The following is a 24,169-nucleotide window of genomic DNA, read 5'->3' as shown; positions in this document are numbered from 1 at the left end:
TCCTTTACTACCAATTTGAAAGACAAAGCTTATTTTTCTCTAGCTGAACAGTCAGGTGGGAAGACGGTGTGTAGAGGAGAAGGAGCCCCAGCCCCAGGTGGAGCATTAGAACTTGCCCCTAAGACCTGAGTGGGATGAAATATGACAAAGGCAAAAATGACTAAATCCCGTAATAAAATCAGAGATGTAAGAAATTGGATTGGGTCTTCTCCCCATCCTATCCATATGGTGTCTAGAGTGTTCTCTGTCACAAGAAGGTTCATCTAAATAGGCATTGCTTTTTATTCTGACTCTGGGCCCGAGTTGTCCTTACAACCCAGCAAGGTGTGGGCATGGCTGGTGTGGGCACGTCTATAGCTGTTCCAAGAGATTCTCTCCCAGGAATGTGCCACCAAGTGTCTTGACATTGTGTGTAAGATTGAGCCCTGCCAGCGAGTTAATTAAATGAGCTTTTTAAAAGCTTCAAGCTTAGCAGCAGGAGTGGGTGGCTAATGTCCCGACTCACCTATTCAACTCATTTTTGGTCCCAGCAAATACTCCGTCTTGTAGGATACACTGCCTGGCTTTATTTTGAAGCTGTTCCATTTCTTAACAGCGTAGATAGGAATGTGCAAAGTAATAGCTTTCTCTTTTGTGTGGGATCTCATTTATGAAGTGGAGTTCAGTTCTTTGTGCAAAAGGAATTGTGGGAATGTCAAAACAGTTTTGAACACAACTGGATATTCAGTTAAAAGCCTGTCTCTCCAAAAGCCCAAGGCTCTCACTGGGAAGATGCAGAGTCCATCCCAGCGCAAAGTGGACTCCATAACTGGGGAAGGAGAGAAAGGAACCCGCGACCTCACATCCCAAGTCATGAGCCTAGGAAACCTCTCCGGGAGTGAAGATAACTGCAAGTCATCTTCAGAGCTTGGAAATACAAATAAACCACTACAGAAACTAGAGCCAACGATAGAGCTGCCATGAGTGAATTTTCTAGTTCAAGCATAACTTTACTTTTATTCCACAAGATCCTAGCAAAAGGAAAATGCTGTTAATTAAAGTCCCCAGCCGAAGCCTCTTTGTTTTGGTTAGATGCAGGGTCTTGACTCTATCCAAGAAGGGGAATGAGATTATTCAGTAGATGCAATTGCCTCCCACCTCCCACCAGCGCCTGCAAAGGCTAAGTGTTGTGGCAAATACTAGGTACACACTAGGGAGTATATCTCTGCCAGTTTCCCTGTCATGATTAAGGACCTGTTCGGGTGGAATGATAAAAATTGGTTCTAGGCCTGGTACAATGGGATCTGGCTAATGGTCATGCCAATTCATGACATTTCATTTCTGTTGTCTCTTCTATCCCAAAGCTGGTTGTTGAGTTCAATGCTCCTTCCTCTAGGACAATTTTTAGCAAACAAGAATCTATTTACAGAAATTCATGATGGAAATGGTTTCCAGCTGACTTGTTCATGCTCAAGGTCAAGTTTGGCAAATATACCACATGTGTATTTCATGCTTCTTTTTCTCCACTCACCGCTTAGCTCTAAGCGTCCCCCAAGGATCTCTCATGAACTCTCTCCTCTTTCTATACACTTTGCCCAGGCAATCTCAGCTACTCTTGTGGCTTTATGTTCCATCTATAGGCTTGTAACCTCCAAATGCTTTCTTCTGCCTTAACTCTGTGTAGTTCCAACCTTTTATTTCTGGCTTCCTTATTGAAATTTCCACTCAAAATTCCTCCTGGCTATTTAAGTCAACACGTCCAAAACCAAACTTACTGTACTCTCCCGTCTACCAACTAATTTCTTCTATGCACTCCCATCTACCAATTGCCCAAGATTAAAACCTAGAGTCACTCCTTCTGTCTCTCAAGCACCAAAACCCACCAATTCTCTATCCCAAATATCTTGGGAGCACCATTGACCCTGACATTACATTTTTTATTCATTCACTCCTTAAAGGTTTACTATATTCTAGCACTGTGCTAAGGGCTAGTGACACACAGGGAAGATGAGAACCAGTGGATAAGTAAAGCACCTTGGTCATTGACCTATCAGAACCCAAAGTGATGGATATTGTGGGGGAGGAAGAAATTTTCCTGTACCCTTCTAGGTTCTTCTGGCTGGTCAAAGAATTAAATTGACATGGAATAGATGAACAGAAGAAAATCAAATTTAATTTCATATATGTGGGAAACCCACAGCCTCAGAGAATCAGAGATACCACATACATGAAAGGTTCAGAAACAAAAAGGTAAAATGAGATATTTATGCCATCTTGAGCCAAGGAATGGGATAAGGGTCTGAGGCTTCAGGGGGAGAAGGGTAATTGATAGGATCATAGGAAGAGCAGATGTTCAGTAATTAGAGGTTTGCTCTGCCGTACAGATAGACCTAGAAATATATTTCTGGTAATAACTCTTATTATGAGCAAGGCCTCCAATTTAAATTCTTGAAAGGAGACGTAAAAGTTTCTCTTAAGCCTGCAGGGTCTCGATTGACTTTAACTCAAAATATTTCACATGCCAAAGTGGCACATCTTGGGGAGGCCTGTTCTGAACCCCTTCGCTGTGGAGGGCACAGCAGGATGTGCAGGAGCTGGGAGCCTGAATCTGAGACTCTTCCTGTCTTGGTACAACTCATCTCTTGCTGAAACCCCTGGGAAAGCCTCCAGCCACGTGATCATTCTGCCCTCTGCTCTGCTGCCTGAGCTTTATTCCCAAGGTTGAAATCAGATTGTGTCTCTCTTCCCGCTAAAATCCTTTCATGGCTTCCCATTGCAGTGGGACAAGTGCCAAACTTCTTGACCCTGCTTACAAAACCTTCCAACTCAGCTTTTCTTCCCCATAGCATTCTCTTGTACAACACAGTTATTAACCTCGCAGTCTATAAAATAGGCAAGGAAAGAACAGAAATGAAAATGCCCACTCTGCCTTAAAAAGTTACCGCCAGTATCATCTTCTACCACCCTCTTTCCTCCTTGGGCAATCAACTCAATGGATCATTTTCCTAATGATTGCTGTTCACACTTTCCACAACTGCTTCAAATATCAAGACACTGGATAGTTTTGATGAACACAGATAATCAATGTGTGATTATTTACTCTCTTGATGTACTCCCAGAGGCCCCATACAAGTATGTGGAATATAATTGCCATGCAGCAGGCTGCAAGAAACAAGTCCTTAGGCCCGCTCTCAGGAACACTGAATCCATTTTTATAAATGAGTGTGATCTCCGGAGAGAATGAGACCAAGGTACCAACCAACGCTCCCTTCCCAGGAGTAGGCCACTGTAACAACTTCCATTCATTCATTCATTCATTCATTCATTTAGTCATTCATGCATCAAACACTTATCAAGCATTTGCCAAATACCCCATGATGCAAAGATGAGCCCTGTCCCCAAGGAGCTCACAGTCTCTTCTGTGATAAGTTCTATGATTTGATCCAAAGCTGGGATCCAAAAGGAGCAAGCCAAGTCTCAGGGGCCTGGGAGGACCCTTGAGAAGCTTTTAAAGATGAAATAAAGTTTTCTTGTAGCAAGATGTGTGTATGTGTTTGTGTATTTAAGGAATGGGGGAATGGTAGCACACGGATGAGAAAGGAATTGCTGCCCTGGTAAAGTGAACCAAAATGCATAGGTAATTTAAAAACTACGCAATGTGTTTGAGAAATTATAGCAAGTTCAATGTGGCTTGAGTGAGGCAGCATAGGGAGAGCAGGAGGTGCCAAGGGAGGTGTGGGAAGGTAGACGGTGCAGACTGTGGAAGACTTGTCTCAAGGAGCTCAGACTTCCCCTGCAATCAGTGGGGAACCCAGAGAAATCACTAAGAAGGGGAGTGAATGATCAGATTGGTTTGCAATAAAGGTCCGTTGTGGGTATAGAGAATGGATTTGAGAAGATGAGTATTTAACGACTACTTTTTAGAAGTGACCACAACCAAGGACAAGTCTGTGGCTTTGTCCCAGCTAACTCTGCATACTTGTGTGTGTTTCTTCCTAGTGACGGTGCTGGCCATTTTCCATGAACTGCACGTCGACCCCGACCTGTACACACTCTTGTTTGGGGAAAGTGTGTTGAATGACGCAGTGGCCATAGTACTCACATAGTAAGTACCAGAACTTGGCCTATGTTTCTTTGACCATGTGAAATATGCTTCACTTGGTGATAATTCCTAGTGGCTTTAATAGTATCTTTCATGTCATAGAGGTGCAAGCAATTTCTAGCTTTAAGGAATTGTTACCACAGAAAATCTCCAATCATGGGTACAATTCATTAGGCACCTAATTTCTAACACTATTAATGAGTCTCATGTTTCCAGCCTATTACAAGATACTACCCAAAGGGTAACATTCCTTTCTCCTCAGTGCATATATTTAGCTGACTCATTTAGGGTTCCTAAAATGCACATAAGTGAGCTTTCTTCGTTTCAAATCAATATCATTTAATTTTTTTCCTTATACAAGTAGTTTTCCAGATAATAGACTAATAGGAACCATTGTATTTATAGTAAATTTGGCAAATTGGAGATGGAACTTGAGAGTAAGAATACCCTCTTTATTTCTCAATGCAAATGTAAGGCATTATGGAACCCACACATCTTAAAGTCATCACGTGACAAGCGAAGTGGATGGAGCTACAGCTAAGAGCTCATGTAATTTTCCCTTCATCCTGGAAGAATTTTCTTTTCGAGGTGAGAACTGGCGCTGTTTCCTCACCTCCCGTTTAGACACTTACCATTTATATTTAATAAGTGTCACTTTTGTGGTTTTCAGGATGTCAGAGGTCTCTTCTTGCCTTTAGATTAAGACCAACATTTTGGGCAACTGTCAAATACCCCAAAGGAAAGGAGCTGTCTGATAATTAAAGGTGACAACAGGATTCTATTCAGGGTGTTAATTACTTCAAACGCATTTGAAAATGTGCTGCAAAGGAAGAAAGGATTTTAAGTCAGATCTCACAGAGGGGAGCAGGAAACCAGAGCAGCCTCACTCTTTTTTTGGCCAGCTGACATTTCTTTAGGCTGCCACCCCAAAGTTGCCACCGAATTCAGCAACTTTCAAGCAAGAGTGTCCAAATGAACTTCCATTTCCCCTGGCCACCACGAAGCGCCTTTCCTGCATTAGAGGAAAATACCAGGGAGGGTGAATTCAGAGCACAAGCCCTGGCAGAGTCACAAATGCTAAGGGAGGCTTTGAAAGAAACACCGGGAATAATTAATGAGGACATCAGGAATCTCTGTCCAAGAAACACTAGTATTAAAGGAACATTTGGAGCAGAAATTTTAAAAAATCTGCTGAGTCCCTCGTTTTCACTTCCCCAGCTGCCAGGTTGTAAAAGGCCAAGCAAATCAAAGCCACCAGAGCCCAGATGAGCTGGGGAAAGAGTCAGGCAGCCGCAGCCGAGGGAGGGCTCGCCCTTCTTGCTGTCCACACTGCGTTCACAGTAGTTTCCCATTAAAAATGTAGACTCAGGATGAACGTTGATGCTGTTGAACGCAGGACCAGGCATCTGAAACAGTCTATTTAGCATCCCCGGGGGTCAGTACGTGGTTCTTCGGGCAGTGCTTCTCCCGCTCCCCGGCCTATGGCCTATGGCTGTGTCTGAGTTTCCTGCCGAGGCGAGGTCGCTTCAGATGCCTGCCATTCTGACTGAGATCTTGCGCTTCCCAGTTTTGGCAATTCAAGTGTTGTGCAGAGTGACCCCGTGCGTGCTGCCTTTACAATAAAAGTCATCCTACATTAGGAGTACTTGACAGGAAACTCCCGCCACTGGACTCTGCAGGCTTTCTCCTGCCTGGGGCATTGGGACCCCGCAGCCCCTTCTGTGAGCTCTACCGAGTGGTGTGTACCCATCCTCTCCTGGGTCTGGACTGTCCAGCCAGGGGTGCCATCAGTGGCTGACCACTTCCTCCACCTTGCACAACTTTCCACGTGTTGTACTCTGCACCTTTCTCACTTGCTCACTTGCTTCTTAAACGTAGTTTACAGCACATACAACAATCTCTTTTTATACGTCTACGTGCACACATATTCCCTCTCTTCTTGGTGCCCCACCCCCCACACTCTCTCTTCCAACTATCTTCTGGTTCCCTTAGAAAAGCCCTATTTAAAAGTTTTCCACGACTTTAGGCCAAAAGTTGAAACATTTGTCTCCACTATTCTCTCCCTTCACCCTAAACCACCCATGGCACCCTGACACAACTCTGGCTGGTAAATCCCTGCCTTCACACACACCAAGTTCACTCCTCCCCAGCTTCTTTCTGCCTAATCAAGTCATTTACCACTTAGCTCAGCCGCCTCCTTCGGGAACCGCTAACCCACATGCCAGGCCCCTATCCACCCCTGTGCATGCCTCCATCAGTGCCCTTCCAGCACAGCAGTGCAATCTTGGCTTTATGCATCCGTTGCCTTTCTTGACAGTAACTTCTTGAAGACAGAGTCTATAGACTTGAAATGCATATTAAAAGAACAAATAAAAACCTCTTTTGTGTTTTCTTTTTGTTAGTTCCACCTGTGTGTGGTTTTGAAGTTTAAGAATAGTGATAGAGCTCTTCCTGTACCAAGGAAAAGAAAAGTTATACATTTTGATGTGAAATTAAGTATGATAAATAACCTAAATCATCGCCCTTGGCAGTGCCTCCCTTTGGCATGACCATACACTCTCATTTACCATCCCGTCTTCCACCAGCAAACCTCCTTGTTTAAGAACCATCCTCTTCAGTTTTATTATTTTTTAAAGTTTAATTGTTAGTGTTGTGACAATACTGTGCTCTAATCTTTTCATTCCAATGTATAGTAATTTAGCCACATTTTAGATTAAATCAGCTTTTCCATGATAGTCTAAGAAGCGAATGACTAATTATAGTACTCTTTCTTAGATAAAATATGCTCTGAATTTCAGACAACTAACATATAATTGAGTTTGATGACCACAACTCTTACACACAGCAGCAGGTGGTGGGTGGTGTCCTTACGGCTTCAAGTGATCCAGAATTGTTCATCTTAAAATAAAAGTAGCTTTATTTAACAAAAAAGTTTTTAAGTTAGCTTGTCTCTGACCCATACTCTTATTTCAAGTATATAGGGAATGTCATACCCAAACATGTATGCTTACTGGTTCCTGAGTGAATGAATTCCAGGTGATGGATTTGCATTTCCAAAGATTATTTAATAGGCTATGAAGGAAGGCAAAAGATACATTGAAAAGGTCTTAAAGGATGTGTGTTTTTGAATCCTGAACAAAGACATTAGTTTTAGAGGCAACATGGTGGAGTAGAAAGAGCCCAAGATTTAAGTCAAAAAAGCTGTGTCAGGGTAGCCAAGAATTAACTGTACAATTATTACAGTTGACAGGAAACCAGCCCAAACTGGAGTAAACAAAAAAAGGAAACTATGTTGGCTGATGTAACTGAACGGCAGGAGTAGAAATGGCTCAGGAAAGGATCCAGAGAAATAAGCAGGACTCTCTTTCCTCACTCAGCTTCTTCAGGGTTAGCTCCCTCACCTGGTCACAAGAGGGCTGCGAGCATCTGCCTGGGCTGTAACTTTCTTCAGGAGAACAGAGCAAGAATCTTTGTCCCATTATTCCCAGGCCGAATCTTAGTACACCTTGCAGATTCTGATGCCATTCCAAACCCACTTGTGGCGGGGATAATGCACTGCATTTATTGGCTCAGGTCTAAGTCACATCCTTCATGAGTTCAAGGCTGTAATCAGTTTCACTTGGAAGCACATGAACTAAGACTGGGGAATGGTGGGATTATTGCTCAGACTAATATTGCCACAAAAAAAAGGAAAAGTGGATGCTGGACAGAAAGAAAACAAAACCTAAAAGACCATGACAGTGACTTTATATGGCCATAAATTCTCCATGCTTGTTTCCTTACCTACAAAATAATGGTGGTTCTATACACATTACAAAATTATTCTGAGCAATAAATAAGCAATATGGTTGGAAGGGCTCTATAATCCATATAATCTGTGCCATACAAATATATATATACTTAGTATAATTTATATAATCATTTATATCAATGCATTTCATTCTACTTACACAGATCTCTCTGGTTTCATTAAAATGACTAAAGATCAACCTGCTTCTAGTGAAGCATTCCTTCATAAATATGGCATTTTATGATCCAAGGAATAGAAAGAATAACCATTTTTACATGTGATTTCCCCTATTAGGAATGAGCCACTTAGTTAAGGCATACTGTCTAAAGTTTATAAATCAAGAAATAGATGTTGAAGTATATTACTTAGAGTTATAAAGTTACAAGCAAAATTGAGATTACTCATGGGAAGTTAAGTGGAGGAGGAGAGAGGGAAAGAAAGGGATATTAACTAAAATGCCACATCTCTCATAGTAAGAAATGAATATATATTCTGTGTGGAGTGGATAAATCAAGCAATGGAGGTATGTGCATATTATTTAGAGTCATAGGGCAACTGTCAGAAGAAAGAAAAACATAAATGCTTAAAAGGAGTTACTTTTGCTATGTAGGACCGTGATGTATGCAAAGGGGGAAAAGATAATTTAACCCTTTATTTTGTATCCTTTTATACTGTCTGAATGTTTGTATGTATTTCAATTATATTTATTTAAAATATTCTTCAGGTGATCAAGATATTAAAAGCAGAAACTATAAAAGAAAAGCCAATTTATTTAGTGGCAGTAGAGTCAAGCAATCCTAGTAGGCAAAAACCACTACAGATAAAATTAAATGGTGAAGGATAAGCCAAGGAGAGCAATTTCAACACACATGTTGATGGGTTAATGGTCTTTATAATATAAATGGTGAATGCTAATCTGTTTAATATACCAAATGTACTAGTTATGTTATCTTAGGTAAGTTACTTAGCCTCTCTGTGCCTCAGATGCCTCGTTTGTAAAATAAGGATGGTAAGAGCACTTATCTCATTGGGCTGGACTCAACATAAAACACCGGGAACAGACCTGGCTCCTAACACTCAATAAATATTAGAGATCAGCTGCTGCTATTACCCTGATATCAAAGACCAATAAGGAGAAGGGAAACATAATGGAAAAACGGGCAAAAGATATAAGTAGGTCATGAACAGGGGGAGAAATATAAATGGCCAATAACCCTGCTTAGTAAGACCAGCTTCAGCAATAATGAAATAAAACAAGTTAATCCAACAATGGAGTACCACTCAGCAAGTCTTCATATCTTCAGAACTCAAGAGAGAACAATCATACCAGGGTAAGTCAGGCTCTGGGGAGATGGGCACCCTCCCACGCTACTGGTGAAAGAGAAAAGTCATAAAACATTTGCTAAGGCTATTTGGCAATATTTACTAACAGTCATTGGAATTTGTGAATCTTTTTATTCATCTATTTCATTTATAGAAATTTATCCTAAGAAGTAGTTAAGGACATGTGCAACAACTTCTCCATAGAGATGAGTGCATTAATTTGCACAAGAAGTTGTACATAAGTTACTAGCTGGTTGTAATTTTATGAGGTCATTTGAAAAATAATATAGAAAAAATATATTGATGTGAAGAGATAGTCACAATATAGTTTTAAAGAAAATTTTAAAATGGTAGCTACAATAAGATCTATTTTGGGTAAAAAATCATAGCCAAATTCATGTGTGTATATGTTTGTGTGCATGTGTATGTGTGTATAATTATACCATATTATAAATGTAATTTATATATATATGTATATAATCAAAGTGTTAGGTGGGATCATAGGTGATTTTTATTTTCTTCTTTTGGTCTATAGAGATATATATTTGTTGTTGTTGTTGTTGAAATAGATTAAATTACTTACGATCAACTCTGGTCCAAAGACTCGCCCATGACCATACTTGATGGTTGGCGATCTTCGTTAAATGCAGATTCTACATAGGGTTAAGTCTGAAAATTTTTTCGTATCCATGAAAGAGCAGACAGGGATGTTGAGTGTTCTCAGCCATTTATCTGCAAAACAGAAATATGGCCACTATTGTACTGAAACATCTACTTGGGAAATAATTCCACAGTGTGCAAATGCCTCCAGATTTTCTCAGAGATAAAATAAGAGCCTCATTTAACAGCTGGTTCTTGGATGACAATAGATACGTACTTGGTCCCTTTATTCCCTGTTAAGCAAATGCTTGTAAAGAAATTCAATGTAGATCATCAAAAGAGAGGGAGAAATAGAGCACCAATTTTCTCTTTTTAAATAAGTGTTATGTTGCTTAGAGGTTCTTACTAGAATATGTCATTGAAAGTGTGCTACTGCTGAATGCGTGGCGCTTAGAGTGAGCAACATTTTGAAAGACGACATTTCTTATAGCCCGTGCATCTTAAGGGAAATTTAACGTGGAAATTAATGGGATGGCTGTAAGACTCAAAGAACCATGTGACTAAGAGGAACCTTGAGATGTCATCCAGCCATTTAACAAAAATGTACTGAGGACCCATGTGTGCCAGACATTATGCTGAGCATTGGTGATATAGATTGGAGGGGTACGGTCACCCATCCTCGCCCTCAGCAACTCCTCGCTGAAACACGCAAACAATAGCTGTAACGAGATTGAATGTGTGCAGCAAAACCTTGCTCCAAAAACCATCCTGGAAAATAGCTGTGTAGGGATTGGTTATAAACATATATCACCAAGGAAATTCCATAATGTCGCTTGGTACTATCAGCTCTAAGTAGATTGTAAGCGCCTTGAAGGCAAGTTATACTTTTCTCCATCCCCCATCAACACAGAGCTAATTATTTAGAAGGTTCTCAAATAATTACTGGATGAGTGAGTTCGTAAAGCCCTTCAAATACAGATGGGGACATTATACTAATCCTCTCATTAAAATCTATTCCAGAAGATGGATATTTAATATTCTTCGTACTGCTTCTTGCAAATATTTGAAAAGCCTTGTTAGTTATCCTCATTATCTCTACTGCTTCTCCCATTTGACCCATAGTTGTAAACACAGAGGTGAAAAGAAGGTGTCTCCTTTTCATGAGAATAAACTGAAACTGTTTTCACAACCACAGAGTATAATGTTTCTCATGACTCTGCTTAACTTAAAAACAAGTTTCTTATCTTGACACATCTTTCAGCAGGTAATTCACTTTGATATTTGCCTTGGAAACTGATAATCAGCATGAAATGCATTTATTTTGATGCCTGTCTAGATACTGCTGTGATGCATAATTAAAGAAAAAAAAGTTATGGCCCTTTTTGCTTAAGGACTCCTTGTCCTGGTGGTCGGTTCCACACCGACTTCATGTTTTGGACGCCAGGTGGCATCACTCAGCAGGAGTGGAAGCCGCCCTGGCGTCTCGAAGAAGCCGTTGGGAGGCAGCGCTCAGCTGACCTCCAGCTTGAAGCCAGAAGGCCCAGAGTTTGCTGCCCACACCCCTGCCTGCTGCGGAGGCCCTGTTTGCTTTTCTTGTTCCTGACCCCTGGTTCCTGTTTCCTGGATGTGACTGGCATCTCTCCTACCCTAGCTCTTAGTGTCCCTGTTCAGATTACTGGCAGTTGACCTTGGCTTCATCCTGTGGCTCTGTCCCTTGTCTCTCAGATTAGATCTGACGTTCATTCACTGCTTCTTCGCAACTCAGCCCATGACTTAGAACTTGCTTTGCTGCATGTTAGGCCACGCACAACAAACTGACTCAGCAAAAACAAAAAAATAAAAGAAACCATGCTGACGGGTTCCTATCTCAATTCCACTGTACTTTAATTTATTGGTGTATAAATTAGATGTAAGTGACAGAAACCCAATTCAAATTAGCGTAAGCAAAAGAAATTCATTGGCCTGTTTAACAGGGGTGGGGCTGACTCTGGGCATGCCAGGATTCAGGATTCAAACATGGTTGTCTCTTCTTTCTTGGCCCTGACTCCCTCTGAGTACTAGCCTCATTCTTTCCTAGTACAGATAGATGACTTGCTCTACCAAGCAAGAGAGGGTGACTAATGGCTTCTCCAGACTTATATTAGTCTAGCTCAAAACACTTAATTCTCCCAATATTTGCATATCAGCCACAGAGAAGGACTCCTATTGGCTCTGCTTGTATCAGAAGATGACCTCTAGGCCAATCACATAGTACTCCAAGAGAATTAAACATGGTGATTGACCAGATCTGAATCGTATCCCCATCCTTGTGGCCAGGGGCATGGAACCTATTATTAGAAGAAAGTGATTGAAGGACAAGTATAATGGGCATCCCAGAACAATAACTACCATATTTCACAATAATAAAATGTTCAGAACATGGTGGATTGAAATGAAGCAGATAGGCCCTATGCCATTACAAACTCAAAGACGTGCTTTATTTAAAAAGGCAAAAATTCTTTTCTAAGTGTAAAACTGATTTTGAAGAAGAGAAAAGGAAATTCCCGACGTGTGAGAAATAAGAGAGAAATCACAGCAAGAGTGAGAAGCTACCACTGTCAGTGGCCACATGCTTTCGTGTAGGAGACAGACCCTTTGGTCTTGGAGGTTTTTGAGCTGGAGTCCCATTTCCACGTGGAAATCAGAGCCCTGTCTGTAGGCTCACTCGTGGTAGCAGAACTTGAAGAAATCTCTTTGAATAAAGGAGTCTCAAAGGCCTCCCTCAGTCACACAACTGTCCAACAGCCTTAAGAAATGGTGAGGAAACTTGTCATCTATCCCTGGCGTGGGCTGTTGTGGTATAGGAATTACAAGCCGATCAATTAAGATAAACAGTTTTAAGGACTGTTGAAACTCCTGTCCCGGCCTCATTTCCCTTTCCTTATTTCCAAATATGCAAACTGCTCTGAAGTGATATTTTCTCAACCCAGGCGCATGGAAATCCCACAGGAAAAAAACAAGACTTTCGGAAAATGAGTTCACAATAAAAGTTTATAGGCCGCAAAAGGAAATAACTCCACTGTGAAGAAAGCCAGGAGATAAACAAAACAAAAGTAAATCAGAAGAATAAACACCCTAAGGAACTAAACAAAAATTACAGAAATTCAAGATAAATTATAAAACGAGCATGTTGAAAATGACTAAAGAGATAAATGGAGGAGTAGAAAAAAGCTATTATAAAATAAGCATATTGAAAATGACTAGAGATAAGTGGTAGAGTAGAAAAAAGTTAGGAAAGAATAGGAAAATAGGAAACAAAAGAACATTTCAAAATGAAAAAAGTAGATATTGACATTAAAAACTAAATGGACAAGATAAATATCACATTAAATCCAGCTAGTGAGCCAGAAGATAAAGTTGGCAAATGATCAAGAATGCAGAACAGATTTAAAAAAAAATGAAAGGCTTCTTAAGAGACATGGAGGATAGCATGAAAAAAATTCAGAATACATCCATAAGAATTTTAAAAGGAAAAACTAAACAGAATTGATTTGTGGCAATATCTAAAGAGATAATGGGTGATAATTTTTCAGAATTGAAGAGAAAAATTGACACATCATATTGTGTCCAGAGCTGTATAAATTAAAGCTAATCTACAGCCAAGTGTATTACAGTGAAATCTGAGATCATCAGAGACAAAATGGAAATCTTAAAAGCAATCAGAGAGGAAAGATGGATTACTTAAAACGGAAAACAATTTGGATAACAGCAGTTTTCTCATTAGCAATAAGAGCTACCAGAGGACAGTGGAATAATATGTACAAAGTGCTGAGGGAAAATAATCTACAACCAAGATTCTCAACTCAAATACCATTCAAGGGAAAGAATGAAATTTTCATATAGACATTTTCAGACAGACAGAGTTTACCACTCGTAGATAATCAATGATAGAAATGTGAGACTAAGCTTGGAAAGAAGTGAGAGACAAAGAACATGAGCAAAAAAATTGGTGAAACAATCATAAATCTAGCAAGGAATGACTGTGACAATAATAATGCCGATAATTAATGGGGAGGGGTAAAGTAAGGTAAACCAAGCTCTCTGTTATCCACTACAATATTCAAAGATGGTGGACATAGAATGATAGTGGAGGGAGAGAGGATGTTGTGTAGAGAAGGTGGAGACATAGCAAAAGAGCTGTTTCTTAAAGTGAGTCAACTTTCGCTCCGGTAGTCACGTTCATCAAAATGTTTCTCAGAAGGGTGCAAAAGAGTCTGACAACAGATAATGCTTTTCAGTTTGGTTTAGAAATGCTAAAATCAATTTATACCAGCTATGAAACTCTGGACGGTCTCTAATAATTTCGAACTGTACAAAGGATTCCAATACAGTAGGAAGCTGGTAAAGCATCTTCTCTGGGATCCTCTATTTTTCTCTCCCTTTTACCTCTAGTGTCTCCAGTTGTGGAACTCATCATGTTCTCTGTGGAGGCTGTCCTTCATCTTTCTCATTGTCTTTCTAGTTTCTCTTACTCTCTATTTTGATTACCTTGTTCTCTTCTTGTCAAATTTATGATCCACACTAGGAATCCATCTGTTCAGTTCTCTCCAAGTCCTGGGAAGAGGGGACCTCCATGGGTGGAAAGCAGGGGACATTTTCTGCCACACAAGTTATTAATATGCTGTGTGATGGACATCCTTTAAAAATTGACCTTTGTGTCCCCAAGTGATTTTGAGCTGATGTTCTAGACAACAAGCCGGTTTTGAGAGAGACTTGGAAGAGGTAAGTCTGTCTTCTGATGTACATTGTTACTAAGTGTTAGTAGCTTCTTACTCATTTTAGCCCCCATTTGAAATTTCATCTCTCTACATTGGAGGGCCTGACGACGTTCTCTAGTCTGGGCCCAGGATGACCAGCTATTTACTAAGTGAGTGACTTGTACTAAGCAATTACGCCTGAGGCAGAGGTGGACACCAGGGTGCTGATGTAATAAACACCAAGAAATTACAGACCCGAGGACCAGAATATCCATGCTAGCACGATCAGCTCATTTTCCTTCTAGAGTCAAGCTACTTAGGAAGCTGAATCATAATCAGCATCTACTGTATTAATTCAATACAGGAAATTACTGTCACCAGGATTTCAAGTACCCAAAAGATCTCATGATAAAAGCAGGCTTTCCTGTAGGCAGACCTGCATATAAAAGCAAATGGTATCCAGAGGGTTGAATGATACCCTCTGATGAGGGGTAGATCAGTGAATCAGACGTTGATCTGCATCCTTCACACAAAAGGTATTTTTTTCCAAATTGTCTTGAAATTTTGAAGTGATTGGCAACCACCCCCTGAATCCATACCAACGCTTAAGATAATTTAAAACTACTCAAAGTTTGTTAGGATAGCTAAATCTTGCTCTCTCCCCACTACACGGAGCTGGGATGGTCACTCGCAGTATTTGATGGTGTGATTCTTCTTGATTCTTCCATGACTAGTGAATTCTTCTTCTGATTGATACATTGTACTTCTGTCACTACACATGAGTGCCGTTTGTCTCTGCTAATGTCCTCTAATATCTAGTGGGAGGATTGATAGTGATTCCCTCTCCTTCCCTATGTTGTGGCTAGTGGCGTATGTTCACAAGAAGTGGCCTAGTGACAGGAGATTGCTCATAACTCGGTGTGAGGGTCATCCATGAGAAGCCATCTATGAGAAAAACCGATCATAACTTTGGCCTCACGTGAGGTAAGATTTCTAAAGATTGTCAAACTGGCTTCTATTGGTAACCTGATCTAAAATTCTACATGTTAAACTCTTTGGGAGGAGATTATAAGCCTCTTTTAGAATTTGGAGAAAGCTGTGGTTCTCAGCTCAGGGCAGGGGAAGGAAGGGCATCTAAACAAAAAGACAAAACTCTGTAAACAGTTTCAGGAGCTCTGGTTTAAGATGCTTTTTGTCCTACGGCAGAGTTTCTTTCCAACGTGTTTAAACCTGACTTCTCATTCTGGACAACGAAGAAAATGCCTTTTATTTCAGGTGATCAATGCTGAATTTTTTTCCAAGAAAAAATTTTCCAGAGCGCAAGAGGCCAAATCAATATGCAATCATAATTTTGGTCTAAATGCAAAGCTCTCCCTTGGCCCGGAGAATATAATCTGTTCCTATTACTTGGGCTCCAAAATGAATTTGCATGGCAGGCTTATTGCAGATTTTATGTGGGCTCTGCCTTACTGGGGCATGTAATGCTCGGGGAATCTGATTAAAACTTTGGGAAGGAGCAGCTGTTCAGCTATAGAGGGTGAACTCAGGGCCCATTTTTCAGAGCCTGACTGCAAGGCCTGACACCCTCGCCAGCTACTGGATGATAAATTCACTGTCTTTGAATGCCCAGCTCCCGTGTTAATAGCTTTAAAATATCGGTTGTTTATGGGAAAGGAGTTGGGAGCTCTTATCAATTTTCCTGTCCCAGGGGTCCTTAAATACATCATTTTTTTTTATTGCCAGAAGGACAGGCAATGTTGAAGGGAGAATTCCTTTCACCACTTAGTTTGTTCTTCATGGGTTAACAACAAGAGTTTGTCATTTCAAAAGATAGTGGAGTGAGTGCCCAGTGAATTCTTGTATGAAATGAAATGCATCAAATTCAGACCACACACTTGCTGGCATTATCCTGTAGTATCAGAATCATAACGTTGTTTCATCTGATTTCTCTAAAGGTGCTCAATTCAAATGGGACATATGAAATTCCAATTCGGAAGCCTCTTTAGCTTAAATAGCTTATTTCCAGAATGGCAGCTAAATGGTCAAATTTGATCTAATGACGTTAATGTGAACATGCTCTATCTGATGCCATTAAATTAAATCCTAACCCTAGTATATTTGGAAGTCTATCCATTTTTATCTTTAACCGCATTCCCATCTTTACCTGCCTACTCTGCTTTCATGGACATCAGAATATTTCCTAAGTGGAGTTAATTCTTGGTTACATGACTGTTGACCATCTATATTTTCAGATGCTATTGTTTAATAGCAGTCTGCTTTTAGCCCTTTTCATTAGCATGTTTATAAGAAAAACTTATGGAAAGTAGAAAAATATATACATATATGCATTTATTTAGTTTTTTTCTTTTGAGGAAGATTAGCCCTGAGCTAACTACTGCCAATCCTCCTCTTTTTACTGAGGAAGACTGGCCCTGAGCTAACATCCATGCCCATCTTCCTCTACTTTATACATGAGACGCCTGCTACAGCATGGCTTTTGCCAAACAGTGCCATGTCCACACCCGGGATCCGAACTGGCGAACCCCGGGCCGCAGAGAAGTGGAACGTGTAAACTTAACCCCTGCGCCACTGGGCCGGCCCCAGCATTTAGGTTTTTTTTAAATTAGTAATTCTGGTAAAAGTTTTGGTGGAAAACTTTTCATCCTCGGACATACCTCCTGTGTGGATCGTGTGTTATACTTCTCCCTGGAGAAGTGAAGGCCGGGCTGGGAGTCGCATGGTGACTCCATCAGTTACTAACTTTACACCTTTGAGCTGGTCAGTCGGTCTCTTCAAGTTTGCCTTCTAATTTCATCAAGATGGCAGCTTCAGTATACGTATCTAGCCTCATGTTAAGAAATAAAAATCTGTTGGGATTTTAGAAGTGAGATTACACTGAAAATATAGATTATGAAAGCAGAGAAAAGCAATGTTATGGGGAAACAAAACTATAGAAAACCAAAGCCCAAAACTTGTATAAATTACTTACTGAGATGTATGTAGAAGGTTATTCACATCCATAAAACAGGGATGAGTTGAAATTTAAAAAGTAAAATCATAGAAATTTAAAATATGAAAATCAAAAATTGAAATATAATGATGTACAAAATATAATACAAAATATACAAAAATATAATGATGTACAAAATATAATGATGTATAAAAATTGAAATATAATGATGTACAAAATATAATACAAAATATACAAAAATATAATGATGTACAAAATATAATGATGTATAAAAATTGAAATATAATGATGTGCACTTGAAATTTATATAACGTTATAAGCCAATGTAAAAAAATATGAACATCTGGGGCTGGCCCAGTGGCATAGTTAAGTTCTTGCACTCCACTTCAGTAACCCAGGGTTCGCCAGTTTGGATCCTGGGCACAGACCTACACACTGCTCATCAAGCCATGCTGTGGCGGCATCCCACATACAAAATAGAGGGAGATTGGCACAGATGTTAACTCAGCAATAATCTTCCTCGAGCAAAAAGAGGAAGATAGGCAACAGATGTTATCTCAGGGCCAATCTTCCTCACCAAAAAAAATGAAAATCAAAATAAAATACTTAATAGGTGAGCTGATATGATTGTGGACTTAAAGATACAAGAGACTCAAATGGCAAAATACTAGCTCAGAAGTCTGGCTGGACAGAAGATGGATACACAAAAATCAATAGCTTTCTTGGACTTCAGCAACAACTGATGATAAAATGTAATGGGGAAATTATTTTGTTTGCAACAGCATTTTAAAATGGAAAATAATTAGAATACCCTAAATAATAAAAACCTACAAGATATCTGAGAAGAAATAGCTTAACTTTAGTGAAGGACAGAAAAAGACAACCTCAATAAGTGAAGAGACATACTAAGACCTGGGATGGGAAGATTCAGTATTGTAATCAGCTCTTCCTCAAGGAATCTACACCTTCGGTATAATCTCCCTTCTGAAATCCAAACAGATTTTTTAAAGGTGATTCTAAAGTTCATGTGGAGATTCTGCTTAAGACAGCAGGATAAAATATTTTACCCTACTAGACTCCCTCGAAACAAGCTAAAACAATGGAAAATGTACAGAAAAAATTTCATAGTTCATGATACAGGGAAACAGTCACAACTCCAAATCCTAAATTACGACGTGTTTAAGTATGAAGTATTGCTGCCAGATAACGTGAAATCTTGAAGAAGAGATGGAAAGATGCTGAGCCAAATCCGCTCCTCTCGGAGCCGAGAGCAGATCTCATTGCTGAAAGGACCAGCCAATGTTCCGTCATTTGGAGCACAGAGAAGATCACGTGGATGGGCCAAGAGAGAAAGGGGGAATAGTCTGACGCTTCCAATGAAAGATGAGTAGGATCATGCTGCCCCACCTTCTAGTTTGCTAGCTAGGATGCTGCAGGAGGCTATTTGCTGGGGGGGGGGGGGGGGGGGGGGGGGGGTGGGGGCGGCAGCAATTTCCAAGTCAAAACATAATTCGTCTGTCACTTACGGATCTTTTCTTGGCGCCACCTCAATCTGAATGCCATGAACTGCAAAAAGATGTATTCCCAACAGAAAGGATACAGATTTGGTGACAGATGCTTGAGACACACAACTTGTAGCAAGTTTAAAACACAACCCCCAAATTCTTTGACACTCCTCCCATGGCGAGGTGAAGTCTCTGTTCTCTCCCCTTGACTCTGTAGAATGCAGAGGAGGGGAGGCTGTGCCAGTTTCCAGGACCAGGCCTTAGGAAACTAGCAGCTTCCACTTCCTGTCCCTTGGGACAGTCCACCTTGGAGCTCAGGGAGCTTGCTGTGAGGTCAAGCCACTCTGTGTAGAGTCCCACCTAGGGAGGGAATGAGTCGGCAAGACTTCCCAGACGAGTCGGTGATCCATCCCTGAAGTGGATCCTCCAACCCCGTCAGAGCTGCCCCAGCTGACACCATGTGCGGCAGAAACGAGCTGAGCCTGCTGCACTCCGCCTAATTTGCAGATTTGTGAACAAAATAACTGATTGTTGTTTTAAACCACGAAGTTTTGGGGTGGTTTGTTATGCAACAATCGAGAACCAGAACAGAACCAAAATTAAAACCGTGGTCAGCCTCATGTACTCAACTCTGTTTCACCCCTTTCCATATATCCCTGTACTATTCTTCAGTAAACAGCCAGTCTCTTTTAAAGGTGAGTAATCATCAAAAAGGAGGGAGTGAGACAGAGTCGTCAAAACTGCAGAATAATTTTTTTTTAATTTATACGAAGAGGAGCCCACAATCCCCAAACAAATTTACCAAGGTATTGCAGAAAAGTCTAGACAAAGAATCCTTCATTACTGTGAAGGACGACATGGATTCTCTCTCTTTCTATCTCTCCACATATGTATACATGAGATTCAAGTTTTATAGAAGAGACATAAAATAATCAAGGAAGATTAAAAGTGTGCTGGCAGAGCTCAGGAGAAAAGCTGGAGAGGTAAATAAAATCACTAATGGGATAAAAGACTCTTTAGAAGCAACAAAAATAGAATGAATTTCTCTGAAAACACTGCCAGGGACATAGAAGATAGACTTGAGGAAATAACACAAAACAAAGTAGAAAAGAACAAAGGTATAATCATGACTACAGAGAATAAGATAGAAGTGGATGGCAGGCAGTTGGGTGTTTCTGAAGAAGAAAACACATGGAAAATATTTAAAAACACACTAAAACAATATTCTCCTGAAATGATGTAGTGAGTGGATGGAGAGACCTAACAGACCCGCTGGATGCCAGGAAAATTTCATTTGGAAACATCAACACCACGAGATAATCTGGCAAAGTTACTGAATTTCAAGTTTAAAGAAAGAATTATGGGGGCATCTAGGCAGAAAATCCAAGCCACTTACAAGAGCAGAAATAATCAGGTTGGCCTTGGACTTGACCACAGTGACATTCAATTTCAGAAGATGGAAAAGCAGCACATTTTCGCTTCTGAAGCAAAGAATGTGAAACCCAAGCCAAATTATCCTTCCAATATAAAGGCAACAGACTGGGTGTTTTAACAAATAGTGTGGGGCAATGGGCTATCCCTTTGGGAGAAAAAGTTAAATGCCTAATTCACATCATTCCTAAAAAGAAACTCTATAGGGATTACAGAGCTAAATATTAAGGAAAAACTTTGAAAATATTAGAAGCCGTTTCTATAAATTTGGAATATTAGTGGTCTTCCTAAATAAGACTCAAAACTTAGAAACAATGAAGTAAAAAATTAACCAATTTAATTATACATAAATTTTTAAAAGCAAATAACAGCATAAATAGAAGACAAATGGCAGGCTAGAAGAAGATATTTGCAACATCTTTGACAATCTTAATATTTTAAATACACAAAGAACACCTACAAATCAATGAGAAAAAGATAATACGATAGAAAATTGAATCAAATATGAACAAATAATTTGCAGATCCCTCTCTGTGTGTGTGCGTATACACATATACAAATACATCTACATCAAGTAAAGTGATGTTTATTTACAAACGGGAAAATACAAATTAAAATGAGACATTTTTCATCTATCAAATTAGCAAGATTTAGAGTCTGTTTGCGTTCAGTTCTGTGTTGGCAAGAATGAAGAGAATCAAGCACTTTTATACTTCTTGTCAGTATCATCCAAAATTTTAAACTTACCCAGTAAAACTGCTTCTAGTAATATTCCTCAAGAAATATTAGCTTATGTGGATAAAGACATTTATACAGTGCATCAGTGTAATGACAACAAAAATATAAACAGCCGAAATGTTTAATAATCTATTGATAAGGAGGAGATTAAATATATTGTACTACAAACTAGGGAAAATTTAGAGCCTTTAAAACATAAATGACATGGAAAAAATCTCTAAGACATTTTAAGCTACAAAATAAGGTTTCTGAAAAATGCATATTGTGTAATAGTATTGATGCAAAACAATGACATTGGTATATAAGTGCATATAAATGTACGAGAATGGCTTTCGCATTTTACTCTATATACTTTTGCATTGCCTTAGTCTTTAACGCAGAGAACGTATTTCTGTTTTACTTCTGTAATAAAAATGATTTAAGTAATAAATGCGTTTTTAATGGGAGCAAAAGCATCTCCCATGCTTGCTTAATAGAGGTTTTAAGTCGTGTTCAGTGCCACGTTCTGAGCACCTACAACCGGCATTAATAGTTGGCCCTTTATTGTGATTAGGTCTCTGTCTAATGAGTGAATGAGTAGGTATGTAGCGAGGATCTAATTGGAAGATGCTTGTGAAAGGCTGATACAAGCACAGGTATTTCTGTGACAGCAAAACCTGATTTTAAATTATGAGAGTAAAACCCTGGGAATGTGTGTGTCTCTGATGCCGGAACAACGGATTGAAAATTGAAATCCTTGGCCAACCACCCAGCTGTTTGACTGATTAGCTTGGAGCCTTGGTCAGCTATTTCAGAACAAAACAGCCCCAACCAGACCTGAGAGAACCCCAACACCTCTGCTCAGTCAGAGTTGTGTTCAGGTTTGTAAAACACTTACATCAAGCTCTCAAACCATGGTGACAACTTACCAAATTAGCTGAATATGAGATAGATTAGCCAATGTGGGGACTTCCAAAAACATTAATGAAATTTTCCTCTACTTTTGAACAAACGCTCAATTTTCCATTTAGATTATTTTTGATTTGAAGTTCCAAAGTTCTAACCATGTAACAATGTTTAAGAGGTATTTGATTTATGCACGTGATTCAGGAAAATATATTTACATAAAATCAAAATTTATTGCCGGGGGGACAATTTAAGTACTTTGGGGACAAGGCAGGTGATGTAAATTTGTGATGGTCCAGGATACAAGACAACACGAAGTGGTGGGGCCAGTGGCTAAGTGGAGCATGCAAGACCTCCAAAAGGACTTTAGGTTCAATTTTAATTTTAAACAGTGGGATTGTGAAACGTGACTGGAGGTGGCCAGTTTGGGACCCCAGGTTTAGTTGCCATAAACCATCCACTTCCATTAAAATCTTCTTTCTGCCACCCCCAACTCAGATCACCCTCATTTACACCCTTATTCCCTGTACCTGCTGTTTGCTCATCCAGGAATTCCCTCCCAAATCTTCTGCCTCCAAATGGAAATCATTTCTCAAAGCTAAAATCACATTCTCTCTCTCCAAGAAACGCTCTCAAGAACCTTCCAGCCATCGATTCCCTTCTATGAACCCTCAGAGACAGATTTATTTGGAACCATAGGCTCTCAGAGTGAGACAGGGCCTTAAAGGTCACTGGATCCAGTCACGGAGAGGACTGCCTTCCAACATGACCAGCATGAGGTCACTCCACCCAGGTCTGGTGGTCTGAAGGGAAGGCAACTTTGAGGAGCAATGAGTCCTTCCTTCCACTCATCTTCTACCTGATTGCCTGTATCTTCAAGCCATTGGTCCTGGCCCAACCTCTGGGAATCATATAGTAACTAGCAGCCTGGTTTTTTCAGACCTCCCCAGTGTCGACTGGCAAGTGTTTTTTGAGAAAAATCTGGATTTATTGCCCAGATTTAAAAATTAAGATAAAAATGCACATTTCTAGTTTCTTTTGAAAAAGCTATAGGATGTACTAACATTGGGAGAGCATAGATAACATCTCCCTTGACAATAATTAGCTGGCATTAATAAATGGCTGCCCCCCTTAACTGGGGCACAACACCGTCATTTAGTCACTCTTCCCACCACCCTATATTGTGCCTAAGTTGAGCCCAGAGATCATTTGCCATGGGTTATGGACTTTGCACAGTGGCTTTTTATGAAAGAGTTAAGAGCAAAGGCATCTGTGAGCATGTTTCTATCACAGGAGGAAAAGTAGAAGAGTAAGGCCATCCTCTCACTCACACGGCCAGCCCAGCCTCCGTGGAAAGCTGAATTTGTCACCTTTAGTATTGAAGAAGAGCACCTTCTCTTTCATACAAAAGCCATTTACATATTAGAAAAAAATAAAATGACAAAAACAATTAAATGTTTTCTCCTCTGCAAATTCCTACTCCTGTTCTGTACGAGACGTAGTTCGATTCCGTTCATCATTCTGGTTGCTTTCCTGTGAATGAATTTGCATCTACGCTTTCAGAAATGCATTAGAACTTTTGACCCAAACGCAGGGATTATTTTTAATCCCTACTAAATTTTGTTTGGATTCATGCAAGGTGCCTGGCCTCTCATCAGAAACTTGTGGACTAATATGTAGAACTTACAGTTAGATGTAAGCAAAGTTAAGTAATTGGGTATTGATTTAAGCAGCTATGAAAGCCAATATTTCTGGTAGCTTGGCAGAGAGCTCTATCAGGGATTTACTCTAGTTAATGTTTTTATCAATGATTGGATCAAGGGACAAATTGCAGGCTGGTCAAATTTTTAATTGACATGAATCTGAGAGGGATAGCAAATATACTGACTAAAATATTGAGGTTCTAGGAGACAGCAACAGGCTGGAGAAATAGACTACCACATGTCTTTAAGGTTAGTTTGACATAACTAGTCTCTGAATTATTAATTATCACATCATAATCATCCTATCAGATTTTGCTTTAGGCTATTAACTGATGAATAGCCCTAGGTAAGAGCATTTCCAAAGAAATATACTTTAAGCAAAGTCTGTAATATTCAGAAAAATACA

At 39.9% G+C, this 24,169-nt stretch overlaps 1 protein-coding gene across 2 annotated transcripts in view; it reads left to right on the top strand.

The window, feature by feature from the left end:
* The window catches only part of SLC9A9 (solute carrier family 9 member A9), a 510,438-nt gene that overhangs the window by 167,409 nt on the left and 318,860 nt on the right, over positions 1-24,169 (top strand). For both annotated transcript variants that reach the window (XM_046685210.1, XM_046685217.1), the window contains exon 6: positions 3,979-4,084. In XM_046685210.1, the coding sequence (XP_046541166.1) occupies positions 3,979-4,084 (106 nt within the window). The remainder of the gene's footprint in view (positions 1-3,978; positions 4,085-24,169) is intronic.

The sequence above is a fragment of the Equus quagga genome, chromosome 1, assembly GCF_021613505.1.
Source record: "Equus quagga isolate Etosha38 chromosome 1, UCLA_HA_Equagga_1.0, whole genome shotgun sequence".
Lineage (NCBI taxonomy): Eukaryota > Metazoa > Chordata > Mammalia > Perissodactyla > Equidae > Equus > Equus quagga.
Note: the sequence above shows the minus strand (reverse complement) of the source record. Positions and strands in the feature narration are given on the sequence as shown.